The sequence below is a fragment of the Falco peregrinus genome, chromosome 1 (assembly GCF_023634155.1).
Source record: "Falco peregrinus isolate bFalPer1 chromosome 1, bFalPer1.pri, whole genome shotgun sequence".
NCBI lineage: Eukaryota > Metazoa > Chordata > Aves > Falconiformes > Falconidae > Falco > Falco peregrinus.
In genome coordinates this window covers 8,994,985-9,014,395 of record NC_073721.1, presented here as the reverse complement: position 1 = coordinate 9,014,395, position 19,411 = coordinate 8,994,985, and the positions used below count along the sequence as shown (strand labels likewise).

The 19,411-nt window shown below is 38.4% G+C and overlaps 1 protein-coding gene across 3 annotated transcripts in view; it reads left to right on the top strand.

Annotated features, from left to right (window-relative positions):
• DLG5 (discs large MAGUK scaffold protein 5) overlaps positions 1-17,643 on the top strand; it is a 109,336-nt gene extending 91,693 nt beyond the window's left edge. For 2 of the 3 annotated variants that reach the window (XM_055807501.1, XM_055807494.1), the window contains exons 22-33: positions 3,833-3,995; positions 4,920-5,053; positions 5,665-5,829; positions 6,215-6,398; positions 7,375-7,523; positions 7,836-8,006; positions 9,190-9,386; positions 10,126-10,269; positions 10,461-10,588; positions 11,376-11,485; positions 13,275-13,384; positions 15,757-17,643. In XM_055807501.1, the coding sequence (XP_055663476.1) occupies positions 3,833-3,995; positions 4,920-5,053; positions 5,665-5,829; positions 6,215-6,398; positions 7,375-7,523; positions 7,836-8,006; positions 9,190-9,386; positions 10,126-10,269; positions 10,461-10,588; positions 11,376-11,485; positions 13,275-13,384; positions 15,757-15,860 (1,759 nt within the window). In that variant the 3' untranslated portion in view covers positions 15,861-17,643. The remainder of the gene's footprint in view (positions 1-3,832; positions 3,996-4,919; positions 5,054-5,664; positions 5,830-6,214; positions 6,399-7,374; positions 7,524-7,835; positions 8,007-9,189; positions 9,387-10,125; positions 10,270-10,460; positions 10,589-11,375; positions 11,486-13,274; positions 13,385-15,756) is intronic. The other variant, XM_055807511.1, reaches the window with a different exon arrangement.
• Positions 17,644-19,411: the final 1,768 nt, after the last annotated feature.

Genomic DNA, 19,411 nt, shown 5'->3' with positions numbered 1-19,411 from the left:
CCACGTTACTTGTTTTTGATACAAATGTGTCTGAGGAAACTTTGTACATTTGTTTATTAGGCTGAAGGAATGTGAACATTTAATTTAAATGACAAATACATAGGCACAGAGGTGCGTCTCGGGTCCTGTTACTTGATGCTTTTATCTTCTTTGCAAAGTATGTAAGAGATCTTTGTGTGGATTTTTTCTTCAAAACTGAAGAGTAGATTCTGGAGTTTAGAAACTTAAGCAATTTCATAAGGATTGATTTTATTTCTTCCATGTTAGATTAATATCCGTACCAAGTAAGAGCATTCTAAATTGGAATACACCCCTTCAGCTGAACAACCTCAGATGCTTGTTTCTGCTAGGCTCGTTCTCTACTCGGGAAAAATAAAATGAAGACCTGGTAGCATCTGATAGCTAAATATCAGGTGCCTTAGTGTTGTAGAATACGTGCTCTAACCACTGTGCCTTGATTCAATTTAGCCAGATAACATGAAAAATTGAGAGCATAACTGGGCCAAAACCTGTGCCCCGTATGTACAGATGCAATTTCACTACTGTGACTGATCCCTTTGGCTGTACCTGGACCGCTGCTAGCCATAGCGTTAAGTGTATGTGTAGCTGCTTGCAGAGTTTGAACCTGATTTGACAGTATTTTTAAAAACATGAGCTTTGTGTTTTAACAATTTTCTACGTCTCCTGAAGAAAATTTTCAAGACATGTTGCTTATGGTATCAGTCTTGGACATATGATTTAATTTTGTCATGATCTGGCTAGACTGACCATGTGCAAAAGTTTGCATGAGTTCAGAGCACTGAACAGTTCAGACACAAATCTGAAGCAGGTTTTTATTTACAGTAAGGCAGTGAGTGCCATTCTGGCAGCGTAAAGGAGCTATAATGTGTTGGAATAGATTCATTGATGTGGCCTTGAAGACCCCTTTGTATTGCTTGGTTTCTGTAAAAGGACTGACCATAAAAAATGTGATAAAGTAATAAGCATGTTCTGTATTCTAAGTTTTCTGGTAGTAATAAAAAGTTATTCATAAAATGTTATATGAAACTTTTTTCTCATTTGAAGAATTGGTAACTAAGTTATTGTAGTAACTTTAGAACTGATATTGTGTACAAAGGACAGTGTTATTTTGGAAGGGAATGTAAAGAGGTTTTTGTGAATTTTCATTCTTACTTCAGTGTGACTTTTGTACTATGTGTACTCGATTTGTGTTCTCGTGTGAATGTTCCTCTAATGTCACTTGCAAATTCAAAGTCAAAATTTCTTTTCTCTTTCACATGACTAAAGATATGTAATGTGCAACTGAAAAAGCTATGGTTTTGACACCCCTATAACTTTGTATCGCTGAGCATGGGATACGTGCTCTTATCTCTGGGAAATAACAATTCCTGTTCATGTTGATCAGGCGATCGAAGTGCAGTCAGGTTCCAGCCCCTTTGCTCTTGCTGTGCACGTTTAAACCATAGTCTGAGCTGACTTTCTACAAATAATATCATTTTAAGTTGATTTTGGGTTTGTTCTTCTTTTAAATTTTAAAAGCAAACCAAAAAATTAACACACAGAAAGAGTTCTTAATTTAGGAAAGTAGCTACTTTAAGTCTATCTTAAAAAAAACGTTTCAAGATGCCTATACAGCATTTTAAAAGGTGATTTGGTCTTATAATTGTTTCTCACAAAATACAAGTAAATCTCTTGGCCTTTCCCCAGATAAAAATTATACAGATAAAAAAAAAAAATAAAAATCAATGTTTCTGTTTGTTCTGTTGATCTGAATTGAAATGAAAATTAAAAGTTCTGATCAATTAAGGCTTTTTTCTAATGAGTGTTTAGTGATTCTGGCAGGCAGTCTGAATTTTATAGAAGAGTGTGCTTCACTTGATTTTAATAACACTGCTTATCAAGTAAGACACCTTTTTAATGTCACCATTCTTTTATTATTGTTTCTCTACTACATGCATTGCTAGTTATCTTTGATTTAGTAATTATTAGAGTTCTAAGATACGATCCTGTGCAATTTCTGTGAGTTTGATTCTGTCCTATTCCAATCCAAAACAAACAAACCAAATTTTAAAATGCATGTGGTGGATGGAAAAGCAGAAAGACACAATAAATAAAGTTCAGAAAGATGTAATTCTAGTTTTTAATGAGGTAGTATGCCTTGATAGATTCTGTGATATTAAGAAGTGTCATGGTTTACATGCTCATATTAAGTAAAAAAAAATAAAAATGAAAAAAACTTAATTAATTGCAATTTTGTGGGAGCTAGCACAGTTTAGTTAAGATGTGCTTCATACAGAAAATTTGGGCTTCAGTTTGTTTGCTGGTAGTAAACCTATCTTACCTTCATTACATGGATAGACAAGCTCCGAGGGCATTACCTCGAACAGTGCTGGTGATGGTATAAGGTTACTGGGTTCCAGCGGTGTATTCGTATCAGCAACCAGTTTTTATCTTTTATGCATTAGTAAGCTGGCAAACTATTATGCCTCTGCTGCAGACGGCTACCAAATAGTTACCTTCAAAGACCATGGCAATAAGCATCATTTATGAAACGATGTCCTCTTCCCTGTGCCCCCAGCCTCAAATCCTGCTCTTTCCACAACTACCTTTCCTCAGCCTGGCGGACATGAGTAGCAGCGAGTGAAGTCTGGGTAACTCAAACCAGCACAATTAAAATTGTGTCAGCAGCTGGCACAGTTTAGAGAATGTCTATATGATATAATGAAGTGTTAAGAAAGAAAACATGGAAATTAACACTTGTCAAATGTAGTATCATGCTACTAAAATAAAAAATATAGCACACCAGGTACCCAAGTTATTTCATTTAGAATGAGCTCAACTGTTTATATCTGCCTTGGCTGTGTAGACATTATTATGTTTGTAGTTACATCAACCTTTTTAGGAGGCTGTTTGTTTGTACACACCGTGATGGGGCCGGTACAGGTGGTTCCACCCGAACTGTGGCGGGAGGAGAGGGGAAGGTATCAGAGTGTTCTTTGGTGTAAGCCGTTCTCTTGCTATACTTACTAGTGTTTTACTACTGTGTGTCTTTTTCTAAGTGTTCTTTTCTTCTCAAATCTTCTACGTCTTTCAGATATCTGTTCCGTAATAGGTCTTTTCTGAGAATGCCTGTGGCTCCTAGGCCTAGGTTCTCATCACTAAGGAGTTTGAGGTTGGCCTGTTATAAGGTTGTCCTTCTTGAGCAGTTTTGCGCACTTTGTGCTATTTTACATGTTTGGATAATTGCCCTGAGGAGAATTTGCATGGTAATTGTAATGCTACCATGCAAGCCGCTTTCTTAATGGCTTGAGTTTGCAACTGCTTAATTTTCATTACTAATTTATGTTTCCCTGCATAAAAATATGGAATCTGGTAATTGTGCATTGCTGTCCTTTGGTTTACCACCTTATTATTTACGATGTTTATTTTCACCAGCAATAAAGACTCCCGGCATTTTGATTTGTAACATACCTTTCTAGAATATGGTTTGTAAATGACATATTATATACAGCGGTTTAATTACTTTTATATAATATGTATCTGGAAGCTTCTTTCCGACCAACTTCACCACCATACTATTTATAATTCATATTTACCATAATGTTTCAGAGCTGTCATGTACCTGGTAAACATTTACTTCTGCCACTGTACGTTGCATGGTGTTAGAGGAATGCATTTAAGACAGCTGATAGTAATTTTTTTTTAAAGTAACTGTTTAAACCGATTTTATTACTACAGCTCAGACAGACATAAAGTATTGCATGTAACTTTGACGTTGTGATGGTTCAAGTGCAATTTTTTCCAAATCAGTTTTAACTATCTCCTCTAAAAGGCCCTACATGGAAGAGCCGCGTCATGTTAAAGTGCAGAAGGGTTCTGAGCCACTAGGGATTTCCATTGTGAGCGGAGAAAATGGTGGAATATTTGTCTCTAAAGTAACAGGTGGGAGCATTGCCCATCAAGCTGGCCTTGAGTATGGTGATCAGTTACTAGAGGTAATTGTTTGCTTACTATTCCTATGGCTTAATGAATCAGTTCATATGACTCCAGCTGTAACTACCTTCCCCAAAAGAGTATCTTGTGAAAGTTCGTGTGCCGTGAACTGTAGCAAAGGGTACTCTCCACTGTAATATTCCAGTAACTGGTTGTTGTGACTCGTTGTCAAGCTTTATCATAAAATGCTGTCTTTTGATGGTAGATCTGCATTGCATCTTGCAGATACAATTAAATTTTAAGCTAGCTAGTTACGGTGCTTAAAACAAATATAGCCCCAGCACCATACTCTGCCTGACAAGGTGAGTGGTTCAGGCAGCTGGCTTGGACCGAGTTCCATGCTGCTGTTGGTGTGCCATAGCCTTGCCTGAGATACTTGGTTTGACAAATACTCAAGTAGGCTTTAGATTAGCTACAGTCATGGTTTTGCCTACAGCGTTAGACAAACATGTGGAGGAGCATTTTATGAAGTACAGAGCTGCTTTGTAAATGTTAGATCCGATCATGCTTGTGTATGTTAAAGCATCTTCTTTCCCACAGTGTGTGGATGATATTACAACAGACCTGAATGGATTGTGGATCTGAATTTATCTTTAAATCCTGAATTTATTCAGATCAGTGATGTGATCCAATTTGTATTTAACCAGTGGTATGACATCGTAATATAGCTTAGAACACATATGTCTTTCAACAGTAAAAAGATTTCTAAACTCATGGTCAGGTTACCAAATACTGTAAAACTACAGTGATTCCTTCCAAGCAGTAAACCCCTAGGAATCATTGTATAGCAGCATGTCCATCCTCCTGCTTACCCCAGTGGAAAGAGGTTAGCATATAGGCATTAAATTAATTAGGAGACTGAAAGAATGATTTTGCTAGTTTCCATCTGAAAACTTGACATCCTGGTTTGTGCTTTTTTTCCGTAGTTTAATGGAATAAATTTGAGAAATGCTACAGAGCAACAGGCTCGACTAATCATTGGACAGCAGTGCGACACCATTACTATTCTGGCTCAGTATAACCCTCATATGTATCAGCTTGGCAATCATTCACGGTCAAGGTAAGGCAGGCCAGACTTTGAGAAAACTACTCTCTGGTCCATGGAGTTATCTGGCTAATTGATGATACCCGTACAGGGGATGTGTTTGCAGACATCAGTGCATTTTTGCTGATGAGAAGTGTGATTGCTTAGACAAGTAATGTGCGAATACATCCCTGTCAAAAAGAAAAGAAAAATGCTTGAGGCACCTGCTAGATTTTCTGGTTTTATTTGGGCATAATCCTTACATACATTAAACTAAAACCAAAGCTGACTTCTTCCTAGGATTATGGGTGTCTAGTATGTCAGATGGATTTTAAAATTTTAATAATTGGAGTTTCCAAAAACTAATCAGAGAATGTGTATGACCTAGTGAAATTATCCATCCTATTTTGATATATGGTCATACTTCGAGACTGAGCTTTATTTTTTTCTTAGACTTATGGTAAACATACATTATTTGGCATGCTGGTTTGGGTTTGGGTTTTTTTTTTTTGTTTCTTGTTGGGTTTGGGTTTTTTTTCTAATTTGATTTATGGCCAAATCAAAAACTTTGTCTGCATGGAAAATGTTTGGCATTGGTGAAACACTAACCCGCCAGTCTTCTGTTCTTCTTTTTTTCTCTCTCTTAGTTCTCGCCTAGAACCTGTGAGTAATCATTCCACCCCTCAAGGCAGTGGAGCTGCAACCCCTGACAATCATTCCATAATTGATACTGTGAGTGAACAGGATGAAGGAACAATGACACCCCCATCCAAACAAACCACACCAACCACAAGTCCCCGGAATTCCTTAAGGTAGAGAGTAAAATTTTTGCCCAAACAACAAAAAAAAAATTGGTTAGGATGGATGTGAAGGGTATTAAAATACAAAGTGTACTTCTGTGAATATGATGTCTGGGTGAAATAAGTCAGCAGACAAGTTAAGTGCACCCCAGGGTAAAAGAACGTTTTTTCAGGCTGATTTTGAAAGGGTTTGCAAGGAGTGGAGAAAGTTTTCTACAAGATTGGTTTACTTAAGAAGGTCTGCAAGGAACACTATATTTGTCTCATAAGACTGTATCTGTAGGTGATCTACTTTCAATAATAATTCGGTAAATATATATTCTTCAGTTGGCTAGCTGACTGTATGTAATGCAAGTTTTTAAACTGAAGTACATGTGTTCTTTATCCCTGTCAAAAGGGGCCCTGTGGACACAAACAAAAGGACGCCTGAACCTAGAAGTGTTGTTGTTAAAAAATCCCAAGTTGATCTTGGGATCCAGATATGTGGTGGGAACCTGTATGGAATATTTGTCTCAGACGTAGATGATGATAGCCCAGCAAAAGGACCTGATGGACTAGTCTTGGGTGACATGATACTTGAGGTAAGCTATTAAAAAAAGCCCGCAGCATACTGACAACATTTTTAGGGTGGTATAAAGAGGGAGTTGTACAAAGAATCATGCTGTCTTGCAATGGGAGATGTTCTGTGCATCTTGAGTTCCTGCTACAAAAGCTGGGCAAGGATGGTGAGAATGCATAACCTTCGTTCTGGCGGTGACACACGAAGAGCTGGATGATGTGGACCTGGAGAACTACCACTGCTGAAGGCACCAGTTGCCCACGGGTTTGAAGGACTAATGTATGCCCACTGGGAATTCTGAATGCTGGCTCTCTTCCTCTAAGAAGGAAGCGTTGAATCCAATTGCTGTACATAGGAGAAAGGCAAGGATATGGAAGATGTTGCGAAACAGAGAACCACATTGATGATATCGCTGTGAAATTCTAATGAGAGTTTAGGGAAAGCCATGCAATATGTCTTTGAGTCTGCTTTCTGTATCTAAAATGAGAATATTTATCTACTTGGCAGGACTGTTAAGGTGATAAACACATATGTGCTTATGGGCTTTTCAGATAAAACTGAGCATTGAGACTGTCTGGGCACTGAGACTCTCCCATTGTGCTTCTAGTGTCCAGATGGAGATTTTGCTTTGTAATTGTTTTTCTGACTTCCCTCAGACCACTTGCTTTCCCTAAAACTACCAGGTTCTTCCTAGTGTAGATTTTATGATTCTCAGCTTAAGCTTTGAAAACTATTTAAAGAAGTGCAGACTCCTCTCTGACGGTGCATGTCTGCTGTGTTCACTTGGGTATTTTTTTTTCCACCCCTGTGTCTCAAATCTCTTGCTAGACATCTTCAGGTGCAAACTGTATTAGAGTTAAGTGGTAAGATTTACTTCTGTATAGAGCCCACCAGTGGCAAGAAGAAACTCATTTTGCATGTTTTCAAGCTCACCTAATTCTGTTGCCTGTTAAGGTACAATTTCACACCTAAGGGTTTCTGCGGTTTGTGTTTTGCAGTATGGGTCCATTGATATGCGAAACAAAACAGCTGAGGAAGCTTATCTTGAAATGTTGAAGCCTGGAGAAAACATCAAAATAAGGACTCAATACAGAATAGAAGAGTTTAATAAGATAAAAGAGCTTCCTGGAGATGGATTCTATATCAGGTATTCGGGCATGACTGGTAATGGCAGCATAAGGCTGTTAGGATGATATGCAGAGCATCTTGAGAGAGATAGTACATCAGTTTTACCACCCTTTTTTGAATTCAGAGTTTATTCATTTATCCCAACTAATCTCTGACAGTGAGTACGCTATCTGTGGCCTCTGAAGGTCTGCATGTTTCACTGTAAACTTGTGTGCTCTTCAGATGTAGAGTGTGCCACTGATCTGTGAACTGATTTTCAAAATAAGTATGCGTGCTCTTCCCTTGAGTTGATGGAGATTGTTGCAGAGCCTATTTATGTTTTCCTTTCCAGAGCACTTTATGACCGTCTGGCAGAGGTGGAACAGGATTTAAGCTTTAAGAAGGATGACATTTTATATGTTGATGACACTCTGCCACAGGGAAACTTTGGTTGCTGGATGGCTTGGCAGCTAGATGAGAATGCTCAGAAGCTGGAGAGAGGACAGATTCCAAGTAAATATATGTGAGTGACCTCAGCTACAGTATTTATCTTCTAGTCTTTAAAAAGTCTGACTAGTGAGATGTGGTATAAAAGACTTGATTGCTTCTTTTCTTTCTGAGAGATTCTTAAACATGTAATTTTAGGGCTGATGTATTTCAATAACGTAGAATTAAATATATTGCTCTATCAAGTTGTTTTTAATGCTACTAAATGGTAAACTAGAAATAGAAATGATACATAGACCAGTGTAGTGATAGGTAAAAGAATAACAAAAGTGAGAATAAACCAAAAATATCCTTGAATCCAAGGTTAACACAGTCGTTCTTGGGAAGCATTGGTGGTTTTAACTGTCTGCGGACAGCAGTGTTATCATAAGCCGGTGCATCCGCCACAATCTCGTAACACTGGTAGAACAGTTAAGAGGAGTTTGCAGGAACTACAATTTTTACATGGTTACTGAAATAGTGTTATTTATCACTCAGTGATTAAATTTTTTTTTTTTTTTTCATTTTAAGATTACTGGGTTTGCGGTTTCCTTTTCTTCCAACAGTCTTCTCTCCATGTTGTAACTCACATTTTGTTCTGACGGTGGGACAACGGTGCTGTGTGGAATGTGTGGAAGTAGAACATGTACATGCAGACCCAGGCACGAAATTGATAGGCTTGTTACTGGAAGATGAATAGTAAAATTGTTTTTTGCTATTTATTTTACTGAAAAAAAAAATAGTAAAACACATTTTACTGTGTATGTGGGCAAAATATTTATCCTCATATAAAATAAAGCTGTGTAAAATAAACCTGTAATTTTGGATTACTAATAAGTTATTTGTAAGGATAAGCATAACATGCAGCTTTTTAGAAGGAATGGGGTCTTCACTTTTGTGCGAGGCTGAATTGACTGGCCAGTAGGTGCTTCTGCCTTGGAGAATTTTGCCCTGCCTGCCAGCGTGGTCACCCTCTGTGCCATACTGCTATCGGTATGATAAGAATCCTGAGGAAATTATGGCAGTGTGAGTTTTTCAGATGCTTATGTTTTTATTTATGTTAATGTTTGTTTCTGATGAATTTTTTGTGTTGAAGGAACTCAGATTAAGGCTTGCGACAACAGTTTCCAGCATGTTCCAGGAGCAGTGGTGATACTGTTTGCAGAAAAAATGCAAAAAGATGAGTTTAAATACCAACCATTTAGTCTGTTTCATTATAGGATGGATCAGGAATTCTACAGGAGACACAGCGTGTCTGAGGCGAAGGATGAAAGCAGCTCATCTAAGACATTGTCAGCGGCAGCACGAAGGTCGTTCTTCAGAAGAAAGCATAAACACAAGCGAAGTGGTTCCAAAGATGGAAAGGATTTACTGGCTCTTGATACAATCAGTACAGACTCAATTCCTTTCTTGGATGGCAAGTACTTTTGTTACACTTGCAAGGCGGTTCCCTTCCCTTCTTTTTCATTTTTGAACAGCTGTATCATGACATAGAGCGATGTTCTTTTCTGGTTGGTCTGAATACCAATGGTCATCATATGTCCCATCATGTATATTAGGTTTAATAACAATTATTTTTTTTTTATTAAATAACAAGCTGGAGTATTCCAAATTAGGTTTTTGTGGGTAGTTTATTCCTAGATCTGTTAGTATTAATGTTTTATTTGCAGAGGGAGGTTGCTTTTTGGTGCATGGTTTTGATCTTTCTTTCAACTATTTCATTTCTGTCCTGGCTGCTTAGTCTAGACAGAAATCCTGGGCACCACTCAACAATCTCCACTTCTATTTCTTCCCTCCTCTACAAAAATCTTGTTGGTTACAATGCTTACTTCATTGGAAGAGCCTTACAAACCCAACCGGAGAAATGCAGTATCGTGTCTTGTTTACACTTCTAGGAAAATATAGGAATGATTGCTTTTAAAGTTTGGATGAGCGTTGGGGGAAGAAGCACCAGGTTAAATTAGAAAAATGTTTATTTTAAGCTGGCAAGTTGAGAAAATGACAATAATGGCTAGTGAGCATTTTCTGTACTTGTCAAGGCCCTTACCCCTTGCAAAGGACTTGTTTTTATAATTACCATTAGGTTGCTTCTGCGTCCCTGAGGAATGCCGCGAGGAAAATTTATACTTTTATAAGTAAATCTTCTCTGTGTGTAGATTCTGCAAGTCTGGCGTATCAGCGTGTACAGAAAGTGGACTGTACGTCTCCTAGGCCTGTCCTTATTCTAGGACCTTTACTTGATGCTGTGAAAGACATGTTGGTCAAAGAATCCCCTGGAAAATTTTGCAGATGTCCTCTTGGTAAGTATGCAAATATAACCAATGTGTCGTTGCTCAGAATGTGTGATAGTAACATCAATAGAAGTGAACTAAATGGTAGTACAAACATGGAAAAAAACCCAAGATCTGAATTGGCAGGCAGTTTCATTAGCTTTGTTCTGTGCCTGAGTAATAGTAATTAAAGTCGATCTCTTGTTGTTCAATGAAAACAGAGGTTATGAAGGCTTCCCAACAAGCCATTGAACGCGGTGTGAAGGATTGTCTGTTTATCGATTATAAACGGAGGAGTGGGCATTTTGATGTGACAACCGTAGCTTCCATAAAAGAGATAACAGAAAAGGTGAGTCACTTTTAATCTGTAGTTCTTTGTCCAATTTGTGGTATATGGTCATACTGTGTTGTGGGGTGGAAATTGTGTTAGCATTGTCCTGTAAGACATTCAGAGAATTGTTCCCCAGGCTGCTGAGTAAAAATAAGTTACCTCACTTTGGCATGTAACTCTTCAAAGATTATTTTATCCAAGCTTACCTTTGTAGAAAGTAGGGATGTCCGTTTTCTTTTACAGTGTTATTAAATAGAGTTAGAAATTATTTTCATAGACTCCATAGATTCCACCCCATACACCCCAAAAGAGGATTTAATTTTTTAAAAAACTATTGCCTTTAATGCAGTCATATAGAACATAAACAGCGTCCTGGAGACAGATGTTAACTAAAATCTGAACATTGCTTATAGTTTTCTGTCAAACCACACAGAAAATCTTACTACTTTAACGCTTGTGTTTGCTTGTGGCTTCTGAAAGAGAAAACAAATAGAAATGTTTAAATTTAGAAAAATTGTATTGCATATATTTCAATCTGAGTTTTCATTTCATGACTCCTTCAAATACTTTTATTTCTATCAATGCATGCTTTTGATACTATGAATGGAATTTCTTGCAGTTTTTCATCTTCTGTCTTTGGTTATAAATCTTTTGGGTACAAATTGCTCAGTAGCCCCAAAATGCTAAATGTGTAGCAAAATTCTGTTGGGTTGCTATGATTTAAGTAAGGGAAGAACTGGGGGGTTTGCATGTGTGCTTGTGCTTTTTAACTGAATGAGTGTTTTGCATTTACATTTGATCTTAGGATTGTCATTGTCTGCTTGACATCGCTCCTCATGCCATCGAACGGCTCCACAGTGTTCATATCTACCCTATTGTAATTTTTATTCGCTACAAAAATGCTAAACAAATCAAGTAAGTCTGTGAGGGGTATAGTTCAGGGATGTTTATTTTAGCTTAAAACAAACTTGTTATCTTTGTTGTTTCTTTCATCCTAGTCATCTTAAATCTCTTTAAAATGTGGAAATTAATCCTCATAAAAACTGATGTGAGGTATATGGTCGGAACTTCATTTTGGTTGCATGATAATTCAGTGAATCTTTCAAAGAAATCAAACAATGTAGACGGAACAGAATGTGCTCCCGGAGGCACTCCCATCTTTCCTGCTCACCCTTGTATTAAACCATCAGACAGATAAGGGCGAGATCCATTGAGGATTAAGTGGGGGTGACAAAGAGCTGTTCCTCATCTTCCCAGTGGGACCAAGCGTGTGGATGCAGTGCCAACTGATCCGTAACCTCAGCTTTCCCACCTTCCTTCTCCGGCGATAACAGCAAGGGGCGTCCCCTTTTGCCATGGAGTGTACATGCTGTGGGCTTCCCAGGCCACGCTCTTCCCTAAATGGGAATTTCCTGCTCAGGTACAGCCAGGAACAGACCACAGCAGTTACAAACCCCGGTCCCTCCCTTGATGTTTGAGCAGGCCTTCACACATTTCCATAGATGGGTTTGGCAAGAACTGACAGAATCTCCCAACATAAGTATTACCAAAGAGTTTTGTTGAGAGATCTTATACTTGTGCTATCTTCATTTGGAGAGCTGATGACTTATGTTCTTGATCCATGGGTAAATTTGATGACTATCTATGAAATAAGGAAGCTAAGTATCACCACTTTCAAGTAGAAGCATGAAAAAAAGTGGTATGGTGTATTTCGTTACCTCTGTAGGATCATGCACTTGCAGGATAAATGGAATTGTCATGCCTTGAGCCCCTTTGGAAATGGAATGGTGACCGTTACAGCCATTTCCTTTTTTTGGAAAGTGACAGAGAGCGATTGAACTAGACAAGCAACGATTTCTAGCAGTCATCAAAACAACATAAAGTGGCACATTGTCTCTGCCTGCTATGAGCACCAAAGGTTTTTCCAAATAGGCTTTTTGATATAGAACAGGTCCTACTGGCGTTCTCTGAAGTGCCGTGCAGCAGTGATAGGTTAGTGCAGTAGAGATTATTTTTTTATTTATAAAATAAAATTGTGCTTTTTTTCTCACCGCTATAAGAAACTATGTTTATATTGTTTCAGTACCTATCTAATATGACTTCAGTAGTTGATTGTAAATTCTGCTTCCTTTTAAAACAAATCCCCTACTGGGGACCCCAAGTCAGATATAGAGGGGAGTGTTACAAGCCTTGATTGGAATTCAAATATTTTTTATTTTTAATTTGTATTTATCTATATTTTTTCTTACTTTATTTCCAGCAGCTTGTATAATAGAAAAACAAAAATGTGTCATGAAGTATAAGATGACATAAGAATATATTCTGTTTGCTTGATGCTTCAGGCCCTTAAGGAGTGCTTGAGCCCAGCTTTGTGTAGGGAGTAGTGGTGTGTACTATGAGATGATCCAATTCACATCTACTGGAAAAAATTTTGTTCTATCTCTCTCAACTCCCTCCCAGACTCTAAGAAATTAAAGGAACACCATCTTGGTCTGATAGCAGATAAATTTGTTAGGACTGCTGTGATCCTGGCGACTATGCTGGTACTGCTGAAACACAGTAGATGGCACTCCATGCACAGGGTTGTGCCTGCAAATTAGTTAGCTTTTCACATTCACCCAACTGGAGGTAATCATTTCAAGACCATTAAAAAAAAAAATTACTCTTATACGAGGTTTTTCTTTTTTCTTTCTTTTTTTTGCAGAGAGCAAAAAGACCCAATCTTCCTGAGGGACAAAGTTACGCAAAAACATTCCAAAGAACAGTTTGAGACAGCTCAAAAAATAGAACAAGAGTATAGCAAGTACTTTACAGGTTAGTATTTAATCAACATTTCCCTAGGAATGCAGTGACGATCTAATCCATTTACTGTGTAATTCAAAAGATCTTATGTTCCTTCAAAGAGCACTTTTTTTTTTTTTTTTTTTTTTTTTTTTTTTTTCATTCTGCCTTCCCTTTTGGCAAACTCATGCTCCGGTGTTCTGGGAGAGGAAATCTCACAACATAAGTACTATCTCTTGCTTTTACGTGCTTTTGTTTTAGCGTGTTGTGAATCTTACGACCTAAAGAGATTCTGAAAATGTTTCTTTACGTGCCAGTAGTACTGGAAGTATGGTTGAGATAATTTGACACAGTGTTGTCGGTTTTATACCATGTCAGGAATATAAGTTGTTTTGTAATTGTAAAAATTGAAGAAACCAAAAGCAAACAAAGCAACAACAAGAAAACCTTGTAGTGCAAATGAATGAATGATTCATGAGACATACTTTAAATCTTACAAGAAAGGAAAAAAAAGCTGTCAAAGGCTTCTTGAGCACGAGTTGTAATTTGGAATAATTGAATTCAGCTTCAGAGGCCTTTTTAACATCATAAAGTATATTAGAGGAATCTTGGATTGTAATTAATACAGTATTTTTCCCAGAGAAAGAAAACTGTGTTTGAGGACTGTCGCTGCTTATTTCAAAGTATATTTCCATGCGGTTCCATGTACATTCAAAAGAGTGGGGATAAAATTCTAGCCATTTTGATGTGAATGGCAACAAAACTTACAAAGAAAAAAAAAATATAGCACTGAACTAGCCAATCCCCAGCTTTTCATGCTCTGAGCAATGGGATTCTCACAGAAATATTTTGAGGCATACCTGCCAAGTGCAGGGGAGGGAAGGGGGGGTGTTTGGTATAGCGCTGTCTCAGCCCATCCTGAGAGAAGCTGCAGGTTCTCAGGAAAATCAGTTACCTGGTATGTAATAGCCATACATGTTCTTTTATACGGTACTTACTAAACCCTCTCAGCACTTGATATGTGCATGGCCAGATTGTGTCACCACATGTTATCTCCTGCTCCTTCTGAAGGCATTTGGTGCATTTTAGTTTCACCCTGACACTGCGAGTAGCACTCAGTCCAGAACAGTCCTGTGTGCATCTTGATGCATGCCCTGTGGCCAGGACCTCCTGCTGTCAGTGCCAGCCACAGGGGACCCCAGCTGCCATCAGCATTTCCAGCTGCTGCTAGTCAGAAGGGGGTTGGTGTTCGAGCTGCGCTGACATTTAAGCTTGTTGATATTATGATGCTGTGCATAAAATAAGCCTGTAGATACGCATGTGGGACATGGAGGCTTCCTCGTGGAGCTGTGACACGCTCTCTCAGACCTGAGCTCTGTGACTACTTGACGATGTACTTTTTTTGACTAATCACTCTTTCACATTGGCTTTGTTTCCTGTACCAAGTTGTGAGCACGGTGTTTAATCCCAATCGCTTCTTCAGTGCCACCTGTCACCTTTCATAGACCTTGGCTACTGCGCTCTGTATCTGAACTCACCTGACGTTAACTGCCCCATATACTGCAGAGTCAAGCGGTGCTTTACGTGAGCTCAAATTCTCTTTTTTTAATAATGGAAACTGAGCCTTCTAAGACTTTCCATATTTTACCAGTGTTAGTGGTAGCTGAGGCCAGAGGTTCTGCTGACATATTTTTCAAGTCATGAAGCCTCTTGCTTTTTAAGTCTTAAAGCTAATACGTTTCCTCTCCTGTGTCAGTGTTGGCATTTTTATGACTGTTATGTTTAGCAAGAGTAGAATGAAAGGTGTTCATTTATCTTCTGAATTGATTTTCAGGCCTTTTGCTCTTTGAGCATACTTGACTATAAGAGTCAGAGTAGCAATGGCCGCTGTTTTATTTAGCTCAATGATCTGTGAGCTGCCTCACAATTTACTTCTAATATTTGTAAATAGTGTCTAGTTGCTACAGCTGTAGTCTCTATGTATATTAATATGTAAATATAAAACTCGTAACACCACATGCTGAACAGAGAAGGTTTATTCCAGCAGGTTCTGACCATCTTTAGACTTAAACTTTGTCACCTGATGCCTCTGAAAATAGTACATGGAGGCCTCGAACACAACAGTTGTCTTAGTTGATTATAGCCATCAGTTCTGCGACTTCCCTGGGCTGTTTCAAGAGCTAGCAGAAGAAACTGCGTATTGAATGCCTGACCTCTTCGCTCTGTTTATTTTTTCTCGTTTTAATGGAGTCATGCATCTGGCAAATACCGAACTGGGGAGATTAATTCTGATCTGTTGATAAACACTTTGCAGAAAAATGCAAAGACTGCTCTTTTGAATTAGTCATAACTGTTTGTTCCAGTCTCATTCGTGCGTGTGTGTTGGGGGGGTTCTTTTTCTCCAGGCATTGTCCAGGGAGGAGCCCTTTCAAGCATTTGCACTCAGATTATGACAACTGTCGATCAAGAACAAAACAAAGTCCTGTGGATCCCAGCTGGCCCGCTGTAGATTTACTTTGCTGTGAAACTACTTTGCAGATGTAAATAACCAACTAACTTTCTATCTGACGGACTCTGTCCATTTCTGTCTTTATAAAGATATCCGTAAGTGATTTCTGTTTCATGAAGGGGAATGATAACACTGAACACGCAAGGACCCGATGAGGCACATGGGAAGAGGTCGGTCACTTCACCGAGCTTGTCTCTTACGCTGTATGCGTACACGTGGCAGGTGGTCGCGAGAGGTTGCGGCCTGCGTGTGCTTGTCTGCAAGTAACGAATTTAACAATGCTGCAAAACCCTGTAGAATGACAAGTTTACAAAAACCTTTTCAAAGTATTTGGTTGTTGTTGTTTACTTGAAAGTCTTTTTGTTTTGTTTTGTTTTTTGAACTCTGTGTCCTTTCACTTAATGAGGTAACTCTCCAAAACAGAGTGAAATGTCTGAAGGCGAGCGAACAGTGTGCGCGCAACGTGACTCTTGAGTTAAAATTTTGACCGTTTCTAAGCACATTGTTGACTTGACAACCAGGTACTAACGTGGGATGGAATCGGTACGTCTTGGGAGTAAGCTCAGAAGGAAGTACACTCCTACAGGGCAGACCACTCTTTGTATCCTGTCAATGCTTGTCTGTCAAAGATACTGTTTCTTGGTTTATGCATGAATCTAATATTTAAGCGTTATAATATATCTGAACAATCCAAGCTTAACGTGTGTCGAGAAATAATAATTTTTGGTTGTTGGGCCTGGATTGAGTACTGGTGGGGAAGAGTCGTGAGCTAGGCCTAGCATGCTGTGTTCTGTCACCTTTAGATACTGTAAATATGGAAAGCTTACGTCGGTGCAATTTTGCAGGGTAATTCTTAAGCTTTGTACTTCTGTGTGTAGCATTCACATAGAATGTTTTTTATTTAAGAGCAGCCACAGTTTTAGGGCTTTGATTAAAAGCCTTTAGAAAGGTACTAAATTGTTAGTGGTTTCACTGTCAAAAATTAAGTGATCGTTTAGTTTTGGTTGCAATACTTATTTACCTGTTGTACCAAACTCCATTGTATCGGTTCCCTGTTTGTTTTTTGCACTTCTGACTGTGTTCCTAACACAGGTTTTGTACCTGTCTCTTCTGTTTCTTGTGCCATGTTTCTTGGGTACTGTATTTTAATTGTTTTTAAAATATCATTTGAGTAGAACTGCTTTTTGGTCACTGTTCCTAACATTTCGTTATGTAGGGTTTCTAGTTTTACACTACAGGCTGTAGTTTTGCTTCTATTTGCAGCTTTTGTAATTACAAACAAAAAAAAGAAAAAAAAATAAAGGGATTCTTCTTGCACAGTTCTTCAAAGAAAGATCTGGCCCTAAATTTAAGTTCTGCTTGACAGATGCTGTTTTACAGTTCAAAATACTTTATATAGTATTTATCTAGTTATATACTATAGAGAGAGAATATTTTGAACTGTAATACATATTTTATATATATAGTATTGTATATGGTATTAAATCATACTATTATAATACTATATATATAAAAACATACAAAATAGGAAACGGTATGCATTAATTACTAGTCAAAGTAATTCTCATGGTAAGGGACAGCAGTTGTTTTTTGTTGATCTCATTTTTTGTTTGTTTGTTTTTTAAAGATTGAGGTCAGAGTAGACTCCAGTGGTACAACCGAAACAGGTACTGTTCTGACATGGATTTTCTGTACTAAAATGGAAATGTCACTTTGTATCAAAAAAAAAAAAAAAAAGTTAAAGAAACTGATTACTAAATAAAGGTCAATTTCTATAACTTGACTTGTGTGTAAAATGTGTGTATAGTTGAGTCCTCATGTAAGGTTTTTATTTTCTGACGAAAATTGGTGCATATAAGCTTCAAGTGCCCACCTTGAGAGGAACAAGGTTTGGGTTTGTTTTTGCCCAGCCTTGCATATGTCAATACCAGAGAAGTTCAACAGAAGCGAGATGTTGGTTTGTGTCAACGTATTTGTAACATTCTGGCCCAGTGGTGGTAAGGATTTCAAGTGCAAATGCAATTGACTGGATGGAGGCTTTAACTGGAGAATGAGTCTATCGCTGTTATTTTCAAGAGAGTGTCACTGGAAACCAGAGAAGACTTAACAGGCAAAAATGTGACTCGTTAGCTTAAAGGCACATTGAGAATTCTGTGCCTCAGTTTTTACATGTGAGACAGACCAGCCTCTTCTGTTCATTGAGTTGTCTGAAAGTTTAGGGAAGGTAGTTATTATATGTATTAACTTTTCTGCTTCATCAATTGCTTTATTCCCAGATGCCAAATAGCCAACCTCAGCATGAACCAGATTGGTGGATGGTCAGTCTTCTTGTAATCTGCATACCTGGTAATACCCTTCGGTCATATGACAGTACTTGCACCTTACCTGCTTTTCTTGGGGGAAAAAAAAAAAAAAAAAAACAAAACCAAAAAAAAACCCCCACACAACCAAAACCCAAAACAAAAGCCCACACAAACAAAATCCCACCATGGTGCCTTTTTCTGATAGAGGATTAAGACAATGAGAATAGGCAGGTTCTGGCAGGTCAGTAACAGGCATACCTTGCATCTCTGCTGATTGCAAAGAAGTAGAATAGAAATCATGCTTAAACACTAGAAAGATTCCTTTTGCTCAGGTCAAAAGTTTCCTGATACACCATTTTGTTTTATAATAGTACGTGCTGGAGCTAGATTTGGCCATCATTCCAAAAAGAGTAACTCTGTCCGGGTGTTCAAATAAAGAACATAGTTGTGTGGGTATTTCAAAAATAGTTAAAAAGTAATATAGCCAGAAACCAAAAGTCTGAAAATTTCACCCTCGTGCTTACAAGCCACCATGCAGCATGTATGGCTGCAGGTAAGGAGTTAGAAATCAGCATCTTTTACCTTTACTTCTCCGTAGCGAGACTGACACGAAATGATACTGCAGCCCATACCTATGACCTGTTGTTAATACACTTGATGAGCATCTACTTGCTTTCAAACCTTTGCATTCTGTTCATGCTGACCTGAACTACAGGGCAAGCGTTTGCCAGATCCAGAATAACGCTCTGACAGCTGCCAGCCTCTCCAGCCTCAGATAAGGGTCCTTTTTCAGTGTCTGATACATTTGGAGGCTGTATCGTAATCCCTTTCAGTGAATGCAAGCGTTGCTTTAAGCGGTCTTGAACAACTTTGCCAGATGCATCTCGGATGGATGTATTTGTGGTTGAAGTACAGTCTTGTAATCTCTTCTAGGCTTACGTTTAAGGCTCAGTGTAATTTCTAAGACTCTGTGCCTCTTTCCCAATGGACTGTTTCTTTTAAAATACACAGACGTCGGAAAAATGCGCACTGGCTTGGAAACCGAAGAGGCTGCCCTGAAAAATACATAGACCCAACAAGGCAGACTTTGGTCTTGAGCAACAACGTAAAGGTCCCAGACCTACAATAGGAACTGAACAGGATGAAAAAGGTGCTCGGTCTCTTCCTGTACGTTTTCTGATGGTTACTGTGTTGGTGACTGTAAGGGTCTCATTCAGTTGGTTGCTTTTAAAGACTTCCCCACACATA